At 35.5% G+C, this 18,330-nt stretch overlaps 1 protein-coding gene across 2 annotated transcripts in view; it reads right to left on the bottom strand.

Moving 5' to 3' along the window:
- LOC150099690 (furin-like protease 1, isoforms 1/1-X/2) overlaps positions 1–18,330 on the bottom strand; it is a 280,807-nt gene that overhangs the window by 109,589 nt on the left and 152,888 nt on the right. For both annotated transcript variants that reach the window (XM_090403953.1, XM_090403954.1), the window contains exons 7-9: positions 14,736–14,908; positions 11,417–11,629; positions 6,582–6,682 (exon numbers count right to left, since the gene is read on the bottom strand). In XM_090403953.1, coding sequence (XP_090260079.1) covers positions 6,582–6,682; positions 11,417–11,629; positions 14,736–14,908 — 487 coding nt within the window. The remainder of the gene's footprint in view (positions 1–6,581; positions 6,683–11,416; positions 11,630–14,735; positions 14,909–18,330) is intronic.

Here is an 18,330-nt window from a genome sequence, read left to right as displayed (position 1 = left end):
TTTCCTGGTCACTTTCAACTAAAGGTGAGTTGGCCTGTCTCATATAGAGAAAGAGGGTTTTTTCACCCAGAAACTAGGGTTTTGGATCATTCAGAACAGGCAAACTAGCCTTGTGAATACATTATGGATTTGCAGTCATAAAATATATATACCTAATCCCTCATTAGGAGGGCTTAACTCCCCCCCCCCCATCCTCCACAAAGGGATGGGGAAGAAATGGAGGAATCCCATATGAAGAAATAAATAAATATCACCTTGTGAAGCACCTACACATTGATCTTTTCAATCGCAGCTGAAATGTACATTTTTAGTTCATCCGGTGTGTGAAGATTATTCCAAAAAACACCTTTGAGATACTCTTAAAGGAAAAAATCTGGCAGTGATAAATCTGGTGATCTTTGTGATCACAATTTTTTCAAGATGAGATGGTCACCAAAAAATTCCTGCAAAAAATGTACAGTACTACTCAATGTGTGGCACTGACATCAAGGAGTGATACAAACTGTTTGATGATGTCTTGGTAGATAGAACTATTCACTGTCGTTTCAAAGAAAATGGTTCCCACCATATGAAGGTATGATATCGCACAACAAACCCAAATTATTTGAGAATGCAAAAATTTTTTATGAATCATCATCATCATCAAATTCCTGACATGTACCCTCAAGGAGTGTACATGTTAATTTTCACATGAGCAAATCCTATTGTTATGACTATTTACATACCCACTAAGGTGAAACCAAGCCTTGTCACTGAAGATAACCATATCAAGCATCTCTATACCACATTCTTATGAAGTGAAGAATCCAGATAAAGGCAAATGAATAATCTTCTGCAGATAGTTATGCTCATTTGTCTCTTCAACTCATCCCTTTTATCGTCAGTCAAAAAATAGAGGGTCTTCCGGAGCCATCCCTATCTGCAATAGATCCAGTTTCCCAAAAATACTGCACTAATCTCTTTATTGTCAACTTCTCAGGCACAGCTGTATACTTGGATATTTCGTGGCAATACATGCACATAAGAACAATTAGTGAAATAATTTTATAAAATGAAAACACATTTCACTTCCAAGATGAAGAAAGCTACACTGAGACCAACCTGTACATGCCACAGTGAACTCATCATCTCCAATAGTTTGTAATAATATGATGGTGACATCTAGTGGCATAAGAAATTAGTATAATGATTTGGAGACAATTGGTACAAATTCAAACTTTCGGTTGCACGACTTTTTGATTCCCCTGTAGTAACAGTTTTTTATGGCAGTGAGTTTGAATCCATCTGGTGTGAGATGGAGTCAAACAAGATTAAATACATAGTGGAGTGTTGTTACAGACCTGGTGGATTGGTTGCTAGTGACGAAGAAATGCCTCACCAAATAAACATGATGGGTGTGAAAAGAGTAATCATAATGGGGACTTTAGTTATACAATCATTGATTGGGTATTCGTGAAATTGCATAAGAAGAATGAAACATTTCATTGAGCTGTTGCAAGACAGCTCAATGAAATATTTCCTTTTCCAAATTCTGCCTCAAGCAGAATGTGACAGAAGGAACTCGTGGTCAAAGAGCATTAGATCTGATTATAGTGTCAGAGGGAATTTCAGTGAAAGATATAACTGCCATGGGTGATGACAGTGATCAGGTGGTACTCACTTAGGAAGTGACTAAGTTTATGAATGTTCCATTCAGAAAAGGATACATGCTGAACTACAAAGCAAGAAATTATGAGCTGAGGAGTGTACTGAGTTCAGGTGGAATAGTATCAGTTGCTTGGTAGGAAGAATATTGACAGTGCATAGGAAGCATTTAAAAAATACTTAAATGATGCAATATCAGAATGTGTCCCAAGAGTTCGAAGAATAAATAGGGTAGGAGTCAAATGGATGTGTAATCTTATTAAGTAGGAGATTCATAAGAAAAGAATGATGTGGAAGGAATTTTGTGTGCTTAAGGATGATGTCTATTATGAAAATTATAAGCAGCAGGACAGAAGAGTTGCAACTGAAAGCTAAGTGTGAGTATGAAAAGAAACTAGCTGTGCAAGCTAAAGACAACCCACAAGAATTCTATTGATATGCTGCAAGTAAAAGAAAGAATGAACATGAAAGAATAACTCTTCTAAATGTAGATGACATGAGGGTAACATATGCAGAAGAGGTTGTTCAACTGAGTAGCCATTTACCAAAGCCATTTAGGTGCAGTCTGTCAGGCACAAATCGTACATCATTCCTTCTGCAGGATGTGAATTAACCCAGGACTAGTCATGACAAGCACCTTCAATATAAAAATGTACATGAATTCACATGGAGAAAACACCCAAGAAATCCAGAATATTTTTATTGACTATTGTGTTCAGTATTCTTATTGAACATTCTTATGTTCTTGTCACTAGGGATATCTTCAAACTGGTTAGAGAGACAAGAGTATACAGGGGATTTGAAATAGGAAGTGATCACAATTGAGTTTTAAGCAGGGTAAAAATATCAATACTGAAAAGAAAAGTATGCGTGAAAGGTTTAAAAGAACTGAAAGGCAAGTGTCATTCAGAGAACTGTAGGCTAAAATATACAAATGTTATTGGAGAAATTATATTTATAGAAAAAATATATAAAGAGTTTAAAACAAGAACAAAATCTTGGAGAGTCAGTGGCAGAATCTGAGGAAATATCGATTGATTGATTCAGCCAAGAGGGCACAATGAAATTTTCTGCAAGGATTTAAAAATAAATAAATAAATAAAATATCAGGAATTCACAACAAATTCAAGAAAATATATCAAAAGTTCCTATCAAGTGTGTCAGTTATATATTCAGAAAATAAAGAAAAAAGCCATCTGTAAAGTAGAAGAACAAAAGTGGTTAGAAGACTAGTAAGAAGATAAAAAGATAGATAAAGACAACCCATTCCAATTATGCAACACTCTATGAGAGAAGAATCTAGTCCCCCCCCCCCTTCTTGAGAGCATTCATTCTCAACTTCCAAAGATGCTCTTGCACCCTTTTCCCATCCTCCATAAAATGAAAAATTCCATTCACTGAAATTCTGTATAACCCTTTCGGAAATTTAAAACTCTCAATCATATCACCCCCTCTTTCTCCTGTTCACTAGTGTCTACAGCCTACAAATTCTCAATCCATCTTAATAATCAGTATTCTACAATTCTGATATCATTTTTAACACTTTGCATTCTCTACACCATATCAGATTCACCACTGAAACCAGGAGACCGGACCTGAGCATAATAGCCAAAGTGAGGTCTAATCGAGGCCTTCTAAGGAGGCAAAATAACTTCCTTATCTTTACATGTCAAGTTTCGTTTCAGCATTATAATTATTCTTGGAGTTGTATTTACAATTTTTGTTATGACCCATTAACTTCAATTTGCTGTCCACTAAAACTCCAAGATCCCTAGTTTGATCAGTTTCTTCTAGCATAATCCCACCAATGACATTGGATATCTAATCACCAGTGGCATTGGATGCCCATTTTGGTTGGGTGTGCTGTCCCTATAGCTTATGCAACCTATACTATAAAATTCATGTCAATTTGACTGTATGATTATGATTGCATGTTTATCGATGTACGAAAATTTTAAGAGTGCATAGCACATCAGCACTCATTGTAATTGGTCCAATGCAGTTAACTGTAGGATAATAATATTAGTGTGGATAAAAGGCTGGCTAACAGACAGATATCAAAAAGTGGTATATGGGGATGTGAGTCTGCAAGATTTAAGGTAACCAGTGCTGTGCCACAAGGATCAGTGCTTGGTCTACTGTTATTCAACCTGTGCATTAATGATATTGGGAAGGATTTGACAAGCGACATACAGCTATTTGCTGCTGATGATGCAAAGATAGGTAAGATAATCAGGAATGCTGCTGATATACAGTACTTACAGAATGATTTGAATAGGGCATGGGAAAATGGATGTCAGTTCAATTTCAGTAAATGTACATTCACTTTGGTGTGATTATGCTTAGAGAAACTGATCAGACTAGGGATCTTGGAGAAGAACGAGGCTTACCTCCTTCAACTGTAATCATACATTCTGCAAAAGCTCTAGCAGAAAATGGGTCATTCAGCAGATCATCAAACACTGTTTCCCATTTTAAATGTGGGTAAAAAAGTTATAAATTATTTATACAAAATTATATATTAAAAACTTGTCTATATCAATGTCCTAAACACATCAGACACTTCATGCATGCAAAACAATGAACAGTGTGTGTGTGTGTGTGTGTGAGAGAGAGAGAGAGAGAGCTTATCAATTAATTAGGTTTTATGTGCATTTCTACAAATGTGTGAGCAATATTCCATAGTCAGACAGATTTAGGATTTATACAGTGTTAAGAAGTTTCACAGGTGAGAAGTAATGTTTTGAGAGGATAAGTACACCTAGCCTAAGCTAAGAAGAGAAATCTGACTCTGGAGATCTAGCTATTCTACAAAGTAAGGTGAAGTAATAAGAGTTCTTTCTTGTAAGAAATTAGACAGGGCTATGCTTTTATAGCATTGAAATTCACAATATTATCCTCACTCCACCGTGCCATTAGAAAGAGATTTCTAATGAATGAACACTTCATCAAATGTGGAAGAGAAATTAATTTTACTATCATCAGAAAAACTAAAAATAGTATTTGGAGTCAGTGAGAGAAAATCATTTAGGTACAGGAGGAAGACAGTGGGTGAGCCTTGAAGTATGCCTGCACTGGTGGAGAAATCTGAGTAGAAGAAACCATCTACCATCATATGTAATCTAAGGTTCAATCTAAGGATAGAAGGCAGGCTATAGGACAGAAGTTTGCTGAATAGGGCTCTCTGCCAGACCTGATCAAATGTAAGTTTTTCCATTCATGGCATATGTCCAAAGGTGGGTGGATAATGAAGGCTAGAAGATAATGTTTGAATGAATGACTGAATGGCAAAATTCATATTGCTGGTGACTGATTAGCTGCTGTTGAGCCCCCAGATAGTGAAAATGGATGTTGAGAAACCTCTCCATTGTTTTTCAGAGAATAACTGGATATGGAACAACTGGATCATAGCTTTCCGTCTGACTTTTATCCCCCATTTTTCAAATGGGTTGAATATAGGTTTGTTTCCATGCTGTAGGATAAATACCAGCTGAATAAGAAAGACTGAAGAGGTGATATAGGAAGTTAGTAAATGCACTATCTCAGTATTAATTCTGGAGCACTAGTTTGTTTTCAGCATAAAGTGTGTGTGGGGGGGGGGGGGGCACCACAAGAACCAAATAAACTTGATGTCCCAGTTATTCAGTATCCTTCTAATTTCTTTCTTACAAAACCTAGGTGTGGTGAACAGTTGTTGAAAAAGTGGAGGGGTACTTTGTATTGGTTATCTATGTAAGAGTAGGAGAACAGTGATGTAAATAGGTCAGGATTGTCTTAGGATAATGCGCATTTATGTTTATCGCTTGTCAAAAGAATTTTTTGATCCCATTCACAACTGACACTAATCTAGATATGAAATTTCTCTTCATGAGACTTTAAAGTCTTTCTTAACATAGAAAGAATCTTGTCTGGAGATAAACCTAAGATACATGTAGCCAAGATATTACTTCCTCAGCATTAATGGAACAAAAGACAAACAATTGTTTCTCTTTTGTTCCATTAACACGTTCACTGCCAACTATGAGAATACTCGTAGTTGGTATATGAGCCTCACAAGCCAACTACGAATATGCTCGTATGATGCTTACTTACCACTGGCAACGAGATTACTTGTACTGACCTTGAAGAAGTGAAAGTGCTTGGCGTGCAGAGCAAGCAGCGAAAGTGTGTATACTCGTAGTTGTTATATGAGCCTCACAAGCCAACTACGAATATACTCATATGTCGATTACTGCCGGCAACGAGATTACTCATAGTGACCTTGAAGAAGTGAAATTGTTTGGCGTGCGGTAACAAGCTATGCCTGAGGAGCGTGGCAGCAAATGTGTTAATGTGCAACCATGGACAATATTGTTTTTCACAAAAAGAGCAAGTTGTTTGCTGTCCTGTCCCCTACCTCTACTTAAGGATTACCTCAAATCTCCATTATAAATGTTCAATTTTTGCTGCATGCATTTCTTACACATTTTTTCAGCACCACTAGAGTCAACTTACATTATAACAAATTATAGCGAATTCACTAACTACAGAGTTTTGTATAGTGTTGTATAGCTATATGAAAATCTATATCAGTGCTATCCTAAAAGAAATTCACAGCGGCAAACTATTTGTTTGGCTTCTATAAATTTGCTGAATAACTTTTCTGTGTCTTCATTCTTCATCTTTAATAATGTCCCCCCCCCCTGCAAAAAAAATCTTTCATATACATTTTCTAAAAAGTACTTTTTTCCCCAGCCATCTCTAATCAAACACTACTGTATTACCATAAAATAAATATAAATTATGTACTTTTAAATTCTGAGAACTCATATTTTTGCCAGTAATCCTCCAAAATTTTTATAAAAATAATTATGGTAATTTTTTCTTAACATACAGAAACACATGTTAAGCTTCTGGATAAATCATTTCATTTATTACTAAAAAAGATCTATACTTACTTAGCTTCCAAAGCTAAAGCACAAATTCCAGCAGCTAATGGAGCAGAAGCTGAAGTTCCAGTATGAGATGATGTACAGCCATGATGAAGATCTGTAGTAACCTATCATTTTAATTTAGTTTACTTAAACTTGACTTCTATATAATAATATTAAATAATTAAAATTTAAAAGACAGATTTAAAAAAAAAAAAAATTTGAGTTACAATACTATACTACTCTGAAGAGAACCAACCAGTTCGAATACCGGCTGTCAGGTCAGTGAAATCTTAGAAAAATGCACTAATAAAAGATGAATATATGAATGCTTAGGCAGTGCTCATGTCTTTTAAATAGTACAAACTAAGGCAGCTCAGATGTCAAGGATTGTATTCTCGTAAACTCTTTGGTCATTTTTTACAAAACTTCCACAGTTACTGCAAACATTTAGCTTTGAAATAATGTTGGATCTATTATCCACTTTGCCTATGTAATTTTACATTGCCAAAATGAAGCCGAATGGTTCTTTTTTTCAGTAATTATTTTCATGCAACGACCAAGAGTTCACTTACGAAAAATATATTTCTTTAATATTTGATTTTGTTAGTTCTGGATGAGAGTTTTTGCTCTCTTAAGGTTGCTGCCTGGTCTTTGAAGAGAACCAACCAGTTTAAAACAGCTGTCAGGCCAGTGAAACCTTTAAAAAAAATGCACTAATAAAAGGCAAACACATGGACGTTTGGGCAGCGCTCATGTCTTTTAAGTGGTGCAAACAAAGGCAACTAGGATGCCGAGGATTGTATTCTCATAAGCTCTCTGGTGATTTTTACAATAACGTTGAAACTAAGGTTGGATCTAATATCCACTTCATCATCATCAAAATCCTGTCATGTACATCCCTGCCAAGGGATGTACAGGATAGTATGATAGTCCTACATGAAAAACTTATATCATTACTAACTTAACAATTTTCTTCCAAATCAATCTATTATCGTCAAGATGCCAACATTATCAGATTTTATATTTCTGTTTTCTAAGGCACTTTTTACTGTAACAATTTACTATATCTTGATCACCCTCTGGGTCTTTTTCCTGCCAACCTGGAAGAGAACACTTGTTTTGCTAATCTTTTCTCTCACATCCCATTCAAGAGACCATGTCATCTGAGATTAGCTCTGCTAACAATGGCAAGTTCTTTCCTAATATCCTCATTTTTAATATGATATTGCCATTGATGCCATCTGTTCACATCCCTAATCTTTCTCAGAACTCTCATACCTGCGGTCACTCATCTTTGGTCAAGTGTTTTATTTCTTACCAAGCTCTCAGATCCATAAGTTAAAACTGGTTTGAACAATGTCTTTGAACACTGTGTAAAAATAATGTTTAGCTTTCTTACATTTGTCTCTTTATTCTCTAAGAGCACAAACTGACTTATTCACCAGGGACTTTCTATATGCTTTCTTCTTTTCCTTCACTGCCTCTTTAACTTCCTGTGTCCACCAGGGAGTTCTGATTTTTTTATCCTTGCACACAACCTCACCACATGCCTCTCTGGCTGAATCAATTAATGTTTTCTTCAGGACTTGCCACTGAATCTCCAAGGTTTGGTTCCTGTTCTCAAACTCTCATTTTTTCTTGAATAATGTTTGTGTATTTTAGTCTACAGTTCACATCTGAGAACTGCTCAACTTTTATTCACTTCAAAATTTTCTTACATTCTTCTTTTCAATATGAAATTCAATTTTATCCTGCTCAAGACTAAATGATCACTTCCAATTTCAAATCCTCTGTACATTCTAGTGTCCTGCACCAGTGAGAAAACATCACTATCAACAATAACATAGTCAATGAGATGTTTCTTATTGCTTGCCTCTTCTCTCCATGTGAATTTGTGCACATTTTTAAGTTGGAAAATGTGTTACTAATAATTAGTCCATATCCTAACAAAAATCCATACCTGTGTATTCACTTACAATTATTATTAACTCTGTCCCTTTCTCCAAATTTTCCCAAAATATTTCTGTAAGTCTGACAATCATTTCCTACTCTGCTACCTCCCTCGATGAGTCTTTGGAATCCTTGGATGTGTTACATAGTAATAATAATAATTAGATCCGCAACAATGACCAACTTTTCCTTTTTCATTGTCAGTTGCTTTCTCTAAATACTCAAAAAAATTCCTCCACTTTTACCTTAGTAGAACCTTCTGTGGACAATAGCCATATATAAATCTCATTGTCCAGTTCCCCATTCTGATATTTGCCCATATCATTCTACTTGATATTGATAATATCCACTTTGCCTATGTAATTTTACACTGGCAAAATGAAGTTATATAGGTCTTTTTTTTAATTTTTTTATTTAAATAAACTAACATGCAGTTCTATAAAAATAAACATGATAATCAACAGATTAAAAGACAAAGGGTACCGAAACCACCATTCGATTCATTAATGCATGAAAGTAACTGCATTAGATAATAATGTAGCAGTGTTTGAAAAATTTCATTCGAAAGGAAAACCAAGAACAAAATTAAATAAACTGATGAAATAATTTTAAAAAAATAAACTTCTTAATGCATGAAATCACCCTTGTAGCTCAATCAGTGTGGACAATGTCTTTAGTTGGAAAGACCTCAGTTTGAATCCCGTCTAGCATGCTAAGAATCTTCATAAGTGATTTTCAACTGACAGTGAACTAGCTGGACTTCTACAAAGATGGCATGGTTTTACTACAAGGGTGGTGCAAAAACTGATGTTTCTAAGTATTTAGAAATGGGGGTAAACAAACAAGGTGTACTCTGCAAGGAGCAGCATGGGTTTACTAAAGGAAGGTCATGCTTTAGTAATTTGATAATGTTGATTTGATAACTATGATAATGTTCGATTTTGCTAAGGCATTTGATAGGATACCAGACGAAAGGCTGGTGCATAAACTGGAGAATATGAAATTGGAATATAAACTCTTGACTTGGATCGGTGGATGACTGACAGACAGATATCAAAGGTTGTATATGGTGGGTGAGTGTGAATCTGCCAGATTTAAGGTGACCAGTGGTGTATCTCGGGATTCAGACCTTGGGCCTGAGTCTAAAAGGAGATGTGAGATTGTTTGCCAATGATGCGAAGATAGACAGGACAATCAAGATGCTGATGATATCTAGCACTTACAAAATGATTTGAATAGGCTGGAAATTTGGACAAACTAAAATGGACTGTCCGTTTAATATTAGTAAGTGTAAAGCTATGCGTGATGATATTTCCAGTGACATTATATTAGTGGGATTATGCTACAAGAAACTTATGAGGCTGGGAATCTTGGCATAATGGTGAATAGGAATTTGAAATTCAAAGGTCACATAGGAAAACTTGTAAATACAACTCAGAGGATAACTGTGATGTTGAAGCAAATCTGACATGTAAGAATAAGGAAGTCATTTTGCCTCTTTATAACACCACACCTGAATTATTGAGCACAGATTTGGTATCCCAGGTTCCAAGGGGATAAAGAAGCTGTGGAAAGGGTGCAAAGAAGAGTTTCAAAATTTATATCTCAATTATGGGATTTAGATTATCAGGACAGATAGCAAGCATGTGGATTACAGACTCTGGTTAATAAGAGAAAGAGGGGTGATATGATAGAGGTCTATAAACTTTGGAATGGGTGTTATAGGATATCGTCTGATGAAATTTTATGTTATATGGAAGGTGAGGAGAGAACACGGGACTTTCATGGAAGTTAAGTTTGTTCGCAATCAAGAAAGAGGTAAGAGCTAGGTTTTTCTCTCACAGAGCAGTGAGTGAGTGGAATAGTTTGCCTTTAGTGGTAGTAAGTGAATCTAGTGTGAATGAATTTAAGGTAAGGTAAGGTATGACAGCTGTTTGGGTTATTTATAGTCTCCCTTGATGAGTCCTTGACTCCTGGAGATCTCAGATAATAATAACAATAAGAAACATAACAAAATAGCCACAGGTGAGTAGTATGTATTAACAAAACAGTCTTCTTAATGATGGTACTACTACTACTACTCAGAAGAAGTTGAAAATCTACAGTGTATTAGTGGTGTGGGTGGTTTAAGGGTTAGTTAATCTAGAAATCCTCCTACAAAGACAAAGTATGGTACTTTTTAAATTTTTCAGACCTCTGGAGAGTAGGTCTGAAGTACTGAAAAAATGGTCGTCTCAGATTAGGCAATAAAATTCATTTACCAGCTAATTACATTTATAAACATCAATGCCACAATGCAGTTTGAACCCATCTGTAAGGTAGAGAGCAGAAATGCTATCAACTAATTCAGCTAGGTCAACAGTTAGAGATCATCTTTTTCATATGAACCAAGGTATTAATCTGGAAATCCTACTCTAGAGATCAAATGTGGGATTTTTTTTTGAAGCCATGTAATGATTTCAGTAAACAAAATAGTGGTCTCACCAGATGATGAAATTTGCCTACTACCTGAAGACATTCTCAGGCATTCATGCCCAAGTGGAAACAGAATTCACAGCCAATTGGTTGGAGAGGAGGCATGTATGCTATCTATTCAGCTAACTAGTGCTAGGCTGACAAATGAATGTATTTAACTATGCACTCAGTTATATGGTTAGCACATTGATTTCCCAACACAAATAAGTAACTCAAAAATCACTGTACTTTGAAATTTAACTTAGCACAAGTTAGGTTAGTAGAGCTGACCACTTCAAGACGTAATAAATCAAGTAATAAACGTGAACTATTATTTTTTTTTTATATTTTAGCATACACTTTTAAAAGCAATGTCTAAATGCAAATGCACACATACCTTTAAACAAATACCCAGATCTTCTTGTATAGTAGTACCTAAACAAAATATAACTTACTATTTGTCGTTCTCCAACTGAGCCACTGCTGTAAGTAGTTGCAAGAGTGGAAGAACAAGCTTCACTATACCATGGCACTAAACCATTCTCTGTGGCACTACTGATTGATAAAGTCCAAATAGCATTTGTATAGCCATCACAGTTGCAATTATCTTTCACACGACCACCATTACCTGAAGCCCACACAAATATAGAGCCTAAACCATTACGTCCCTACAAAGAAAGAATGCAGTATATACATGTATGCATACATAATTTGAATGTACATGTTAGTGATGTAGATTTAGCTGGACTTAAAATTTGATTAAGAGCAACATATAACTTAAGCTGAAGCTTAATAATTAGTGAGGATGCACAAGATAAACTGATGTTAAATGAGATAAGTACTCCACTGTTATTAATTACCTACACGTGTAACATTATTTAACAAAAATGGTTCAAACAGGAAACAGAGATTTCAATTATCTTCAATAAATAAAACTACTCATTAGCTTTTGTAAACCAGTTGGTTTCAATGATGCCAAATGGCTAGAAAGACTTGGGTTCAAATCTTTTCTAGGACACAAAGAACCTTTATCAGGACTTTTTAACAGAAAGTGAGTTAGCCAGTCTCATACAGAGTGGCAGGAATTTTCTCCCTGAAACTAGTTTTGTCATCCTACAAAAGAGATAAACCAGTCAGAAGAACACACATAACTATCAACCATAATTACAATACTATGCTGTTACATGATTAAACCGTGATGTACTTGCTTAGATGGTTAAAAAAATATGGTGAGAATCCTGGTAATGGTAAATGAACCTAGAGGCAGGCTATGTACTTTTATTACCTCAAATCATCTTGCCTAATTTTATTGGTAAAAATGGTTTGATTTAAATCAAGACATAACTTGATGAATTTTAGTACATATCCTAAAGTCTATATTTTATTAAAAATCCATCCAGCTAGAGTGGAGTTATAACTCAGGCATTATTTGGCCTAATTCTTTTCTAAATTGGTCACATTTCAATCAAAACCAAAATGACAATATGTTTAGTAAAGATTCAAAAATGCTGAATTTCATTAACATTCATTCAGAGTTAAGTTGTAATATGCTATAGGTAGATGGACAAACAAATCTAAATAGGGGCTGTATGTATTTTTTTTTAAATACATCTAAAATGGGTGAGGCATATAAACAATTTACATGTCAAATATCTGTGTATTTTACCTTTTTAAATTAAGCTATTATATCCTAAATATATAACAAATAATATCACTAAAGAGAAACTTGTAATCAAAATAAGCTTAGCTAAACTATTACTTTCAAATAATTGCTGACAGTCACTATTATTACTTAACATAATAATGTTAAGTACTAGATTATCATTTAATTTGTATGCATATTAGATATACTGAGCTATGATGGTTTGTGGAAAAAAATATCTGAAAAATCAAGATAATATTTTTTTTTATAATTATAGAGCAAAATAAAAAATACATTAGTAATAATATCAAGAAAACTAAATCAGTTTAGTTTTTGAAAGAAGCTAGCATATGGCAACCAACCTCCAGAATGCTAACTTAACTCAGTCTTCCTATAGCCACAGGATTACACTCCGGTCACTACAGACTTTTTTTCATGGCTTTAGTGTCAGCATTATTGAATTTTCTGCCTGAGAAAGCCCAACCTTGTATATGAAGTTAAAAAAAAACAGTAAATTATAAGATCAACTTGAGGTATCCAGTCAAGTACCCATAATTTCTTTCAAATTCCTTAAATTGGCTTGTTTCTAATTCTTTGAAAAGGACATTTAAAAATGTGAAAATATCTAAGTTCAATAAGTGTTGGGATCAATATATATATTGCCAATTCAAATTATAAGTGGGATGAAACATATCTTAAAACAATATTTATACAGGTTACTTCACACACAATTTACCAGACTGACGCTTGACGTAAGTCTTGACATATGTTTTGTAATAATTTATATCCTATCATCCTTGGCACCAATAAATATAAATTACAGAGAGAGAGAACTAACATGGTTACACTTAAGTGCCTCTGAAGAGCAGTTGGAATAATGGTGAGCCACTGCACCCTCTGACTGGAAAAAACCTGAGTTTGGTTTTCTTCATCATGAGAGTAGTCACCTGGAAACTTGGTTTTTCATTATTCATATAGACAAATCGGGAAGAGAACATTACTATTATTATTACATGAATTGTCAACTGTCAATTAACAGATAACCAAAAATACTATTAGTGGGTAGTAGATGGTGGGTGAGTTTGCAAATCTCGTATGAAGGTAGCAGGGATTATTCCCCAGAAACTTTTTTTTTTAAAATTCCCATGTGCTTATTATCAAGCAGAGAACATATGCAATTGACAGGCAAAAGTCTGCCCGAGTCTATGAAGGTATCACATAATAATGAAACTTTTCTGTAGTGTAGCCTGTTCCACAAACTGGGGACTGGTGAACCTGGAGAATACTGCCACCATAAAGATGGCAGAAGTACTCTCCAGGTTCATCTTTCTTAGTTGGAGGAAATGCCAAGTCAACTATGTTGTAGATATTATCACTTGGTGAAATAACTGCTCTCTTACTGGAGGCCTGAAGTGGCTGTTGGAATGTTATGTCTTCAGAACAAAGACTGATTCAGACATATATTCAGATGGTTGATCATAATAAAATCTAATGCATCCTAAATCAGTGTTTTATCGTTGTCGTTATGGAATATATTTTACAGTACATTTCATTATGTATATACAGCCCAAACAATATAGTATATTTTCACTAAAAATATTGAGTGCATACAAGTAAACTTTAACAACAAACTGTTTCCATTTAAACAAAAAAACAAAACTTTTAAATATTTTGTTTGCATTCAATGATGAAGGCACAAAATATCAGAGCACAGACAAATCTGGCTGTTACAGACTATGTTATTATAAATAACTCATTCATTTTTGAATGCCTAATGTCTGTTAACTGTATATAGTCACACTCACTATTTTTTTATTTTATTTTATGGAAGGAAAAACTTTCCCAGATGAGAGACCAACTGACTCAGCTTTTTTTAGAAGGCTTAAAAAATGTTTATTGTGTCCTGGACAGAACTGTAACAAATTTTTCCCAACAAAACTACATAAACTGTTCTTTTGATCAATACAGAAACACTGAAATTTATTGACATTTAGGAAGACTTGGACATGAATTTACTACTTGTTATGACACACTACTTATATAAATTTTTATATTGGCTTTATTTATTTATTTTGTTTTTTTCAATTTCAATAAACAGTATTTGATATTTTGCATTTTGTGAGAAGACTTACTTTTGCAATTCCTTCTTGAAAGGCTCTGGTAGCCAATGCACCTGGTCCATCAACTGTTTTACCATCATCATCAGGTCCCCATGAAGCACTATATACGTCTATATGCTGAGGATTTAGACTTAGTGAACGGGCTTCTACTGCATCTGTAACATCTCCATCTAGCATTCTTACTCCTAGGATATTTTAAAACCTTGCCATTAAACAATTAAGTAACTTCATGGATAGGCACTAATAAACATATAAATGGCATATATTTAATATATTTAAAAAAAGCTTGGGGGGTGAAAGTGGTGGTGAAGTGGAACATATAGCTGCTCTCACTCAAATATAAAAATATATATACTAATATATACTAATCAAATAAATTAATATATAAAACTGTCTCCCACTACAAACTCGCCTCCTGCTCAAATGGCTGTTGCCTTCTCGTCCTTTGCCAAGGACATGGGATGCAACTTCTGCCCACCCAAGTTTCCACCAATCTCATATTGGGATGGTACTGTAGTTACCTCACCTAAAGACAAGGCCTACTTAATGGTATCACTGTTCTCTTCCAATTCCTGCATTGATGACCTGGGCAAAGTTCTCTCCACTTCATCAAGAACAGCTCTCCACGTTACCCATAGCCTTCTGCCAAAAAGAAATCCGAAGAATCGTTAATAACCTAAACACAAACAAGGCATCTGGATCCCAATTATTGTGTTAAAAAAATATTCTCCAGAACTAACATCTATCCTGTATCACCTCTTCAATCTATCCTATTCAACTGGCATCTAATCTACAACATGGAAACATACCCACATCCAGCCCAGTCCAAGAAAGGTGATAAAAGCCAACCAACAAACTACCGTCCAATTGCCCTCACTTCTGCTCTCTCTAAAATTATGGAGAAGATCATCAGCAACCAAATTTTGAACCACCTAGAGACCTACCAACTGATCAGTGACCAGCAGTATGGATTCTGCCACTCGCAATCTACAGCTGATCTTGCTTTCACTACCAACCTCTGGACTCAAGCCACGGAAAAATTTAGAGAAACTCATGTGGTTGCCCTTGACATTTCAAAAGTATTTCATCAGGTTTGGCACAGGGGTCTAATTAACAAACTGCCATCTTATGGTCTGCCACACTTGGCAAATAGGATCACCAACTTTCTCACTGCTCACTCACTACGTGTAATGCTGGATGGTTTCCTCTCCTCATACCAATGCACGAGTACCCCAGGATTCTGTTCTTTCACACACACTCTCTTCCTTTTGTATATAAATGACCTGCTCTTACAGACTTCCAATCCTATCCATAGTTTTGCCAATGACAGTACACTACATTATTTCTTTTCATTTGACAAATCTTGTAGTGCTCAAGTATTGGACTCCTCAAGATCCACCATCACAAATGACCTGAACTTTGATCTCCAAGCTATATCTCAATGGGTCAAGGACAACCTTGTAGGTTCAATGCCACCAAAACTCAGTCTTGTCTGATCTCTTGCAAGAAAGAGTCCAAATCTCTCCCCATTACCTTCAGTAATACTGAGATATCAAAACATAATCAGATTTCTCTTCTTGGACTGACCTGCACCTCTGATTTTTCCTGGCACAACCACATTTCAACTACAGCTTCTGCAGCCACCAAAAAAACTTGTACTTTTTTTTTTGCACAAGACACTACTTGCATTTTCATAGCTGCTAACTGTACAAATCCTAAATCCACCAAACCATGGAATATTGCTCTGATATTTGGGGTGGTGTACTAAAATCCTCTCTAAGATTGCTCTATTCTATCCAGAAGACTGCAAAATTGATTAATGATACCTGTCACATATCCACTTCAATCCCTCTCTCACAGACATTTGGTTTTTTGCCTTGTGCCTCTTCTACAGATACTTTCATGGAGAGTGCCCTGCTGAATTGGCCACTATTGTTCCTCCACTTTCCTCCAAAATCATTAGAACAAGAGCCACTGCCAACCAACACCCTTTTACAGTACATCTTGAAAGTCTCCCCAACTCTGCCTTCCACAAAGATTACAACCTTCATCTATTCAAACAAAATGTAAACAGATTCCTTCTATTCCTCTTGCCCACACATGACACTAATGTGCTATTGGTCTTGTGGCTTTTCATGTGTGATCAGATATAATAAAATAAATAAATAAAAATGCCAACCTCATCTTCATTGGTGATGGAATACTTTCAGAGCAGTCAATAAGGGTGCTGGTACCAGAAGAGCACTAGTGAGAGGATATTTTAACAATCATTGAAATTATCACATTATAAAAGGTGCTTAGCTATGAATTTTCCAAGGGTACTAGAAGCCTATCTATACTGTTACTCAACTTCTTGTGGTCCACCCTGAAGTATGGGTGATATAACCCCAATCCCAAACTGAGGAAATGCTGTTCGAAATGCCTGTCCAGAGGTGATAGGTAACAACCCTACTACTAGACAGTGACAGGCTAGTAATCAATTATACCAGGGTGGTCTGAAAAGTTCTCAGCCTCGACCATAGACGGTAACACTATTGGCAAGATTTTTTTTTATAAGTTGGTACATCTGTCATAAGTATCAATGTGAAATTGCAAGTCATTCTATCAAGTAGTTTGTTTTATTCAGCTGTCTGAAACAAAAGTGTTGTCCCCTGAAATGGATAAAATTGAGTATCGTGTAGTTATAAAATTCATGTAAAAGAAGATTTAACACCAAAAGAAATTCATTTGATGTTCATAGGCACTCTTCTCCTTGATTTTCGACAATTAAGAAATGGGCTGCAGAGTTTAAACATGGCCGTACCAGCCTTGAAGACGATCCACGTGAAGGACGTACAAAAAAGTGTAACACCACTACCAGAAATCATTGATCAAGTCCACAATATGGTATTGGACCGGTGAATCGGAGTGCATGAAATTGCTGAAACTATAGGCATTTCAAAAGAATGTGTAGGATATTTTTGCGTGAAGAATTGCAAATGAAAAAGCTTTGTACAAGATGGCTGCCAGCCTTGCTCACAGCAAATCAAAAATGCATTCGCATGAAAATCTCTGAACAGTGCTTGGAGTGGTTTAACAAGAATGAAACTGATTTTGTGTGTCGATTTATTGCTATGGATGAGACTTGGATTCACCATTACACACCAGAATCAAAACAGCAGTTAAAATAGTGGACAGAAGTCGGCTGTTTAACGCCAAAGAAGACAAAGTCAGTTCCATCAGCAGGAAAGGTCATGTCATTGGTGTTTTGGGATGCTAAAGGCATTTTGTTTATTAATTATCTTGAAAAGGGTAAAACAATAACCAGGGAATATTATTCCGATCTTTTAGCAAGACTAGACGAAAAAATTCATGAGAAAATACCTGGTTTGAGAAGAAAGAAATCATCTTTCATCAGGACAATGCACCTGCACAAAGGTGTTTTGGCATTAGGAAAATTAAGGGACCTGCACTATAAATTGTTGGAACATCCACCCTATTCCCCAGTTTTGGCTCCCTCTGAGTTCTATCTCTTCCCAAAACTAAAATTCTTCCTCGCTGGTCAGCGATTTTCTTCGAATCAAGAGGTGATTGCAGCTGTAGAGGGGTATTTTGCAGATCTTACTGA

The sequence above is a fragment of the Typopeltis vanoorti genome, chromosome 14 (genome assembly GCF_054136105.1).
Source record: "Typopeltis vanoorti isolate ZY-2024b chromosome 14, IOZ_Tvanoo_1.0, whole genome shotgun sequence".
Classification (NCBI taxonomy): domain Eukaryota; kingdom Metazoa; phylum Arthropoda; class Arachnida; order Uropygi; family Thelyphonidae; genus Typopeltis; species Typopeltis vanoorti.
The sequence above is the reverse complement of the archived record's forward strand: the minus strand, read 5'-3'. Positions and strand labels throughout refer to the sequence as shown.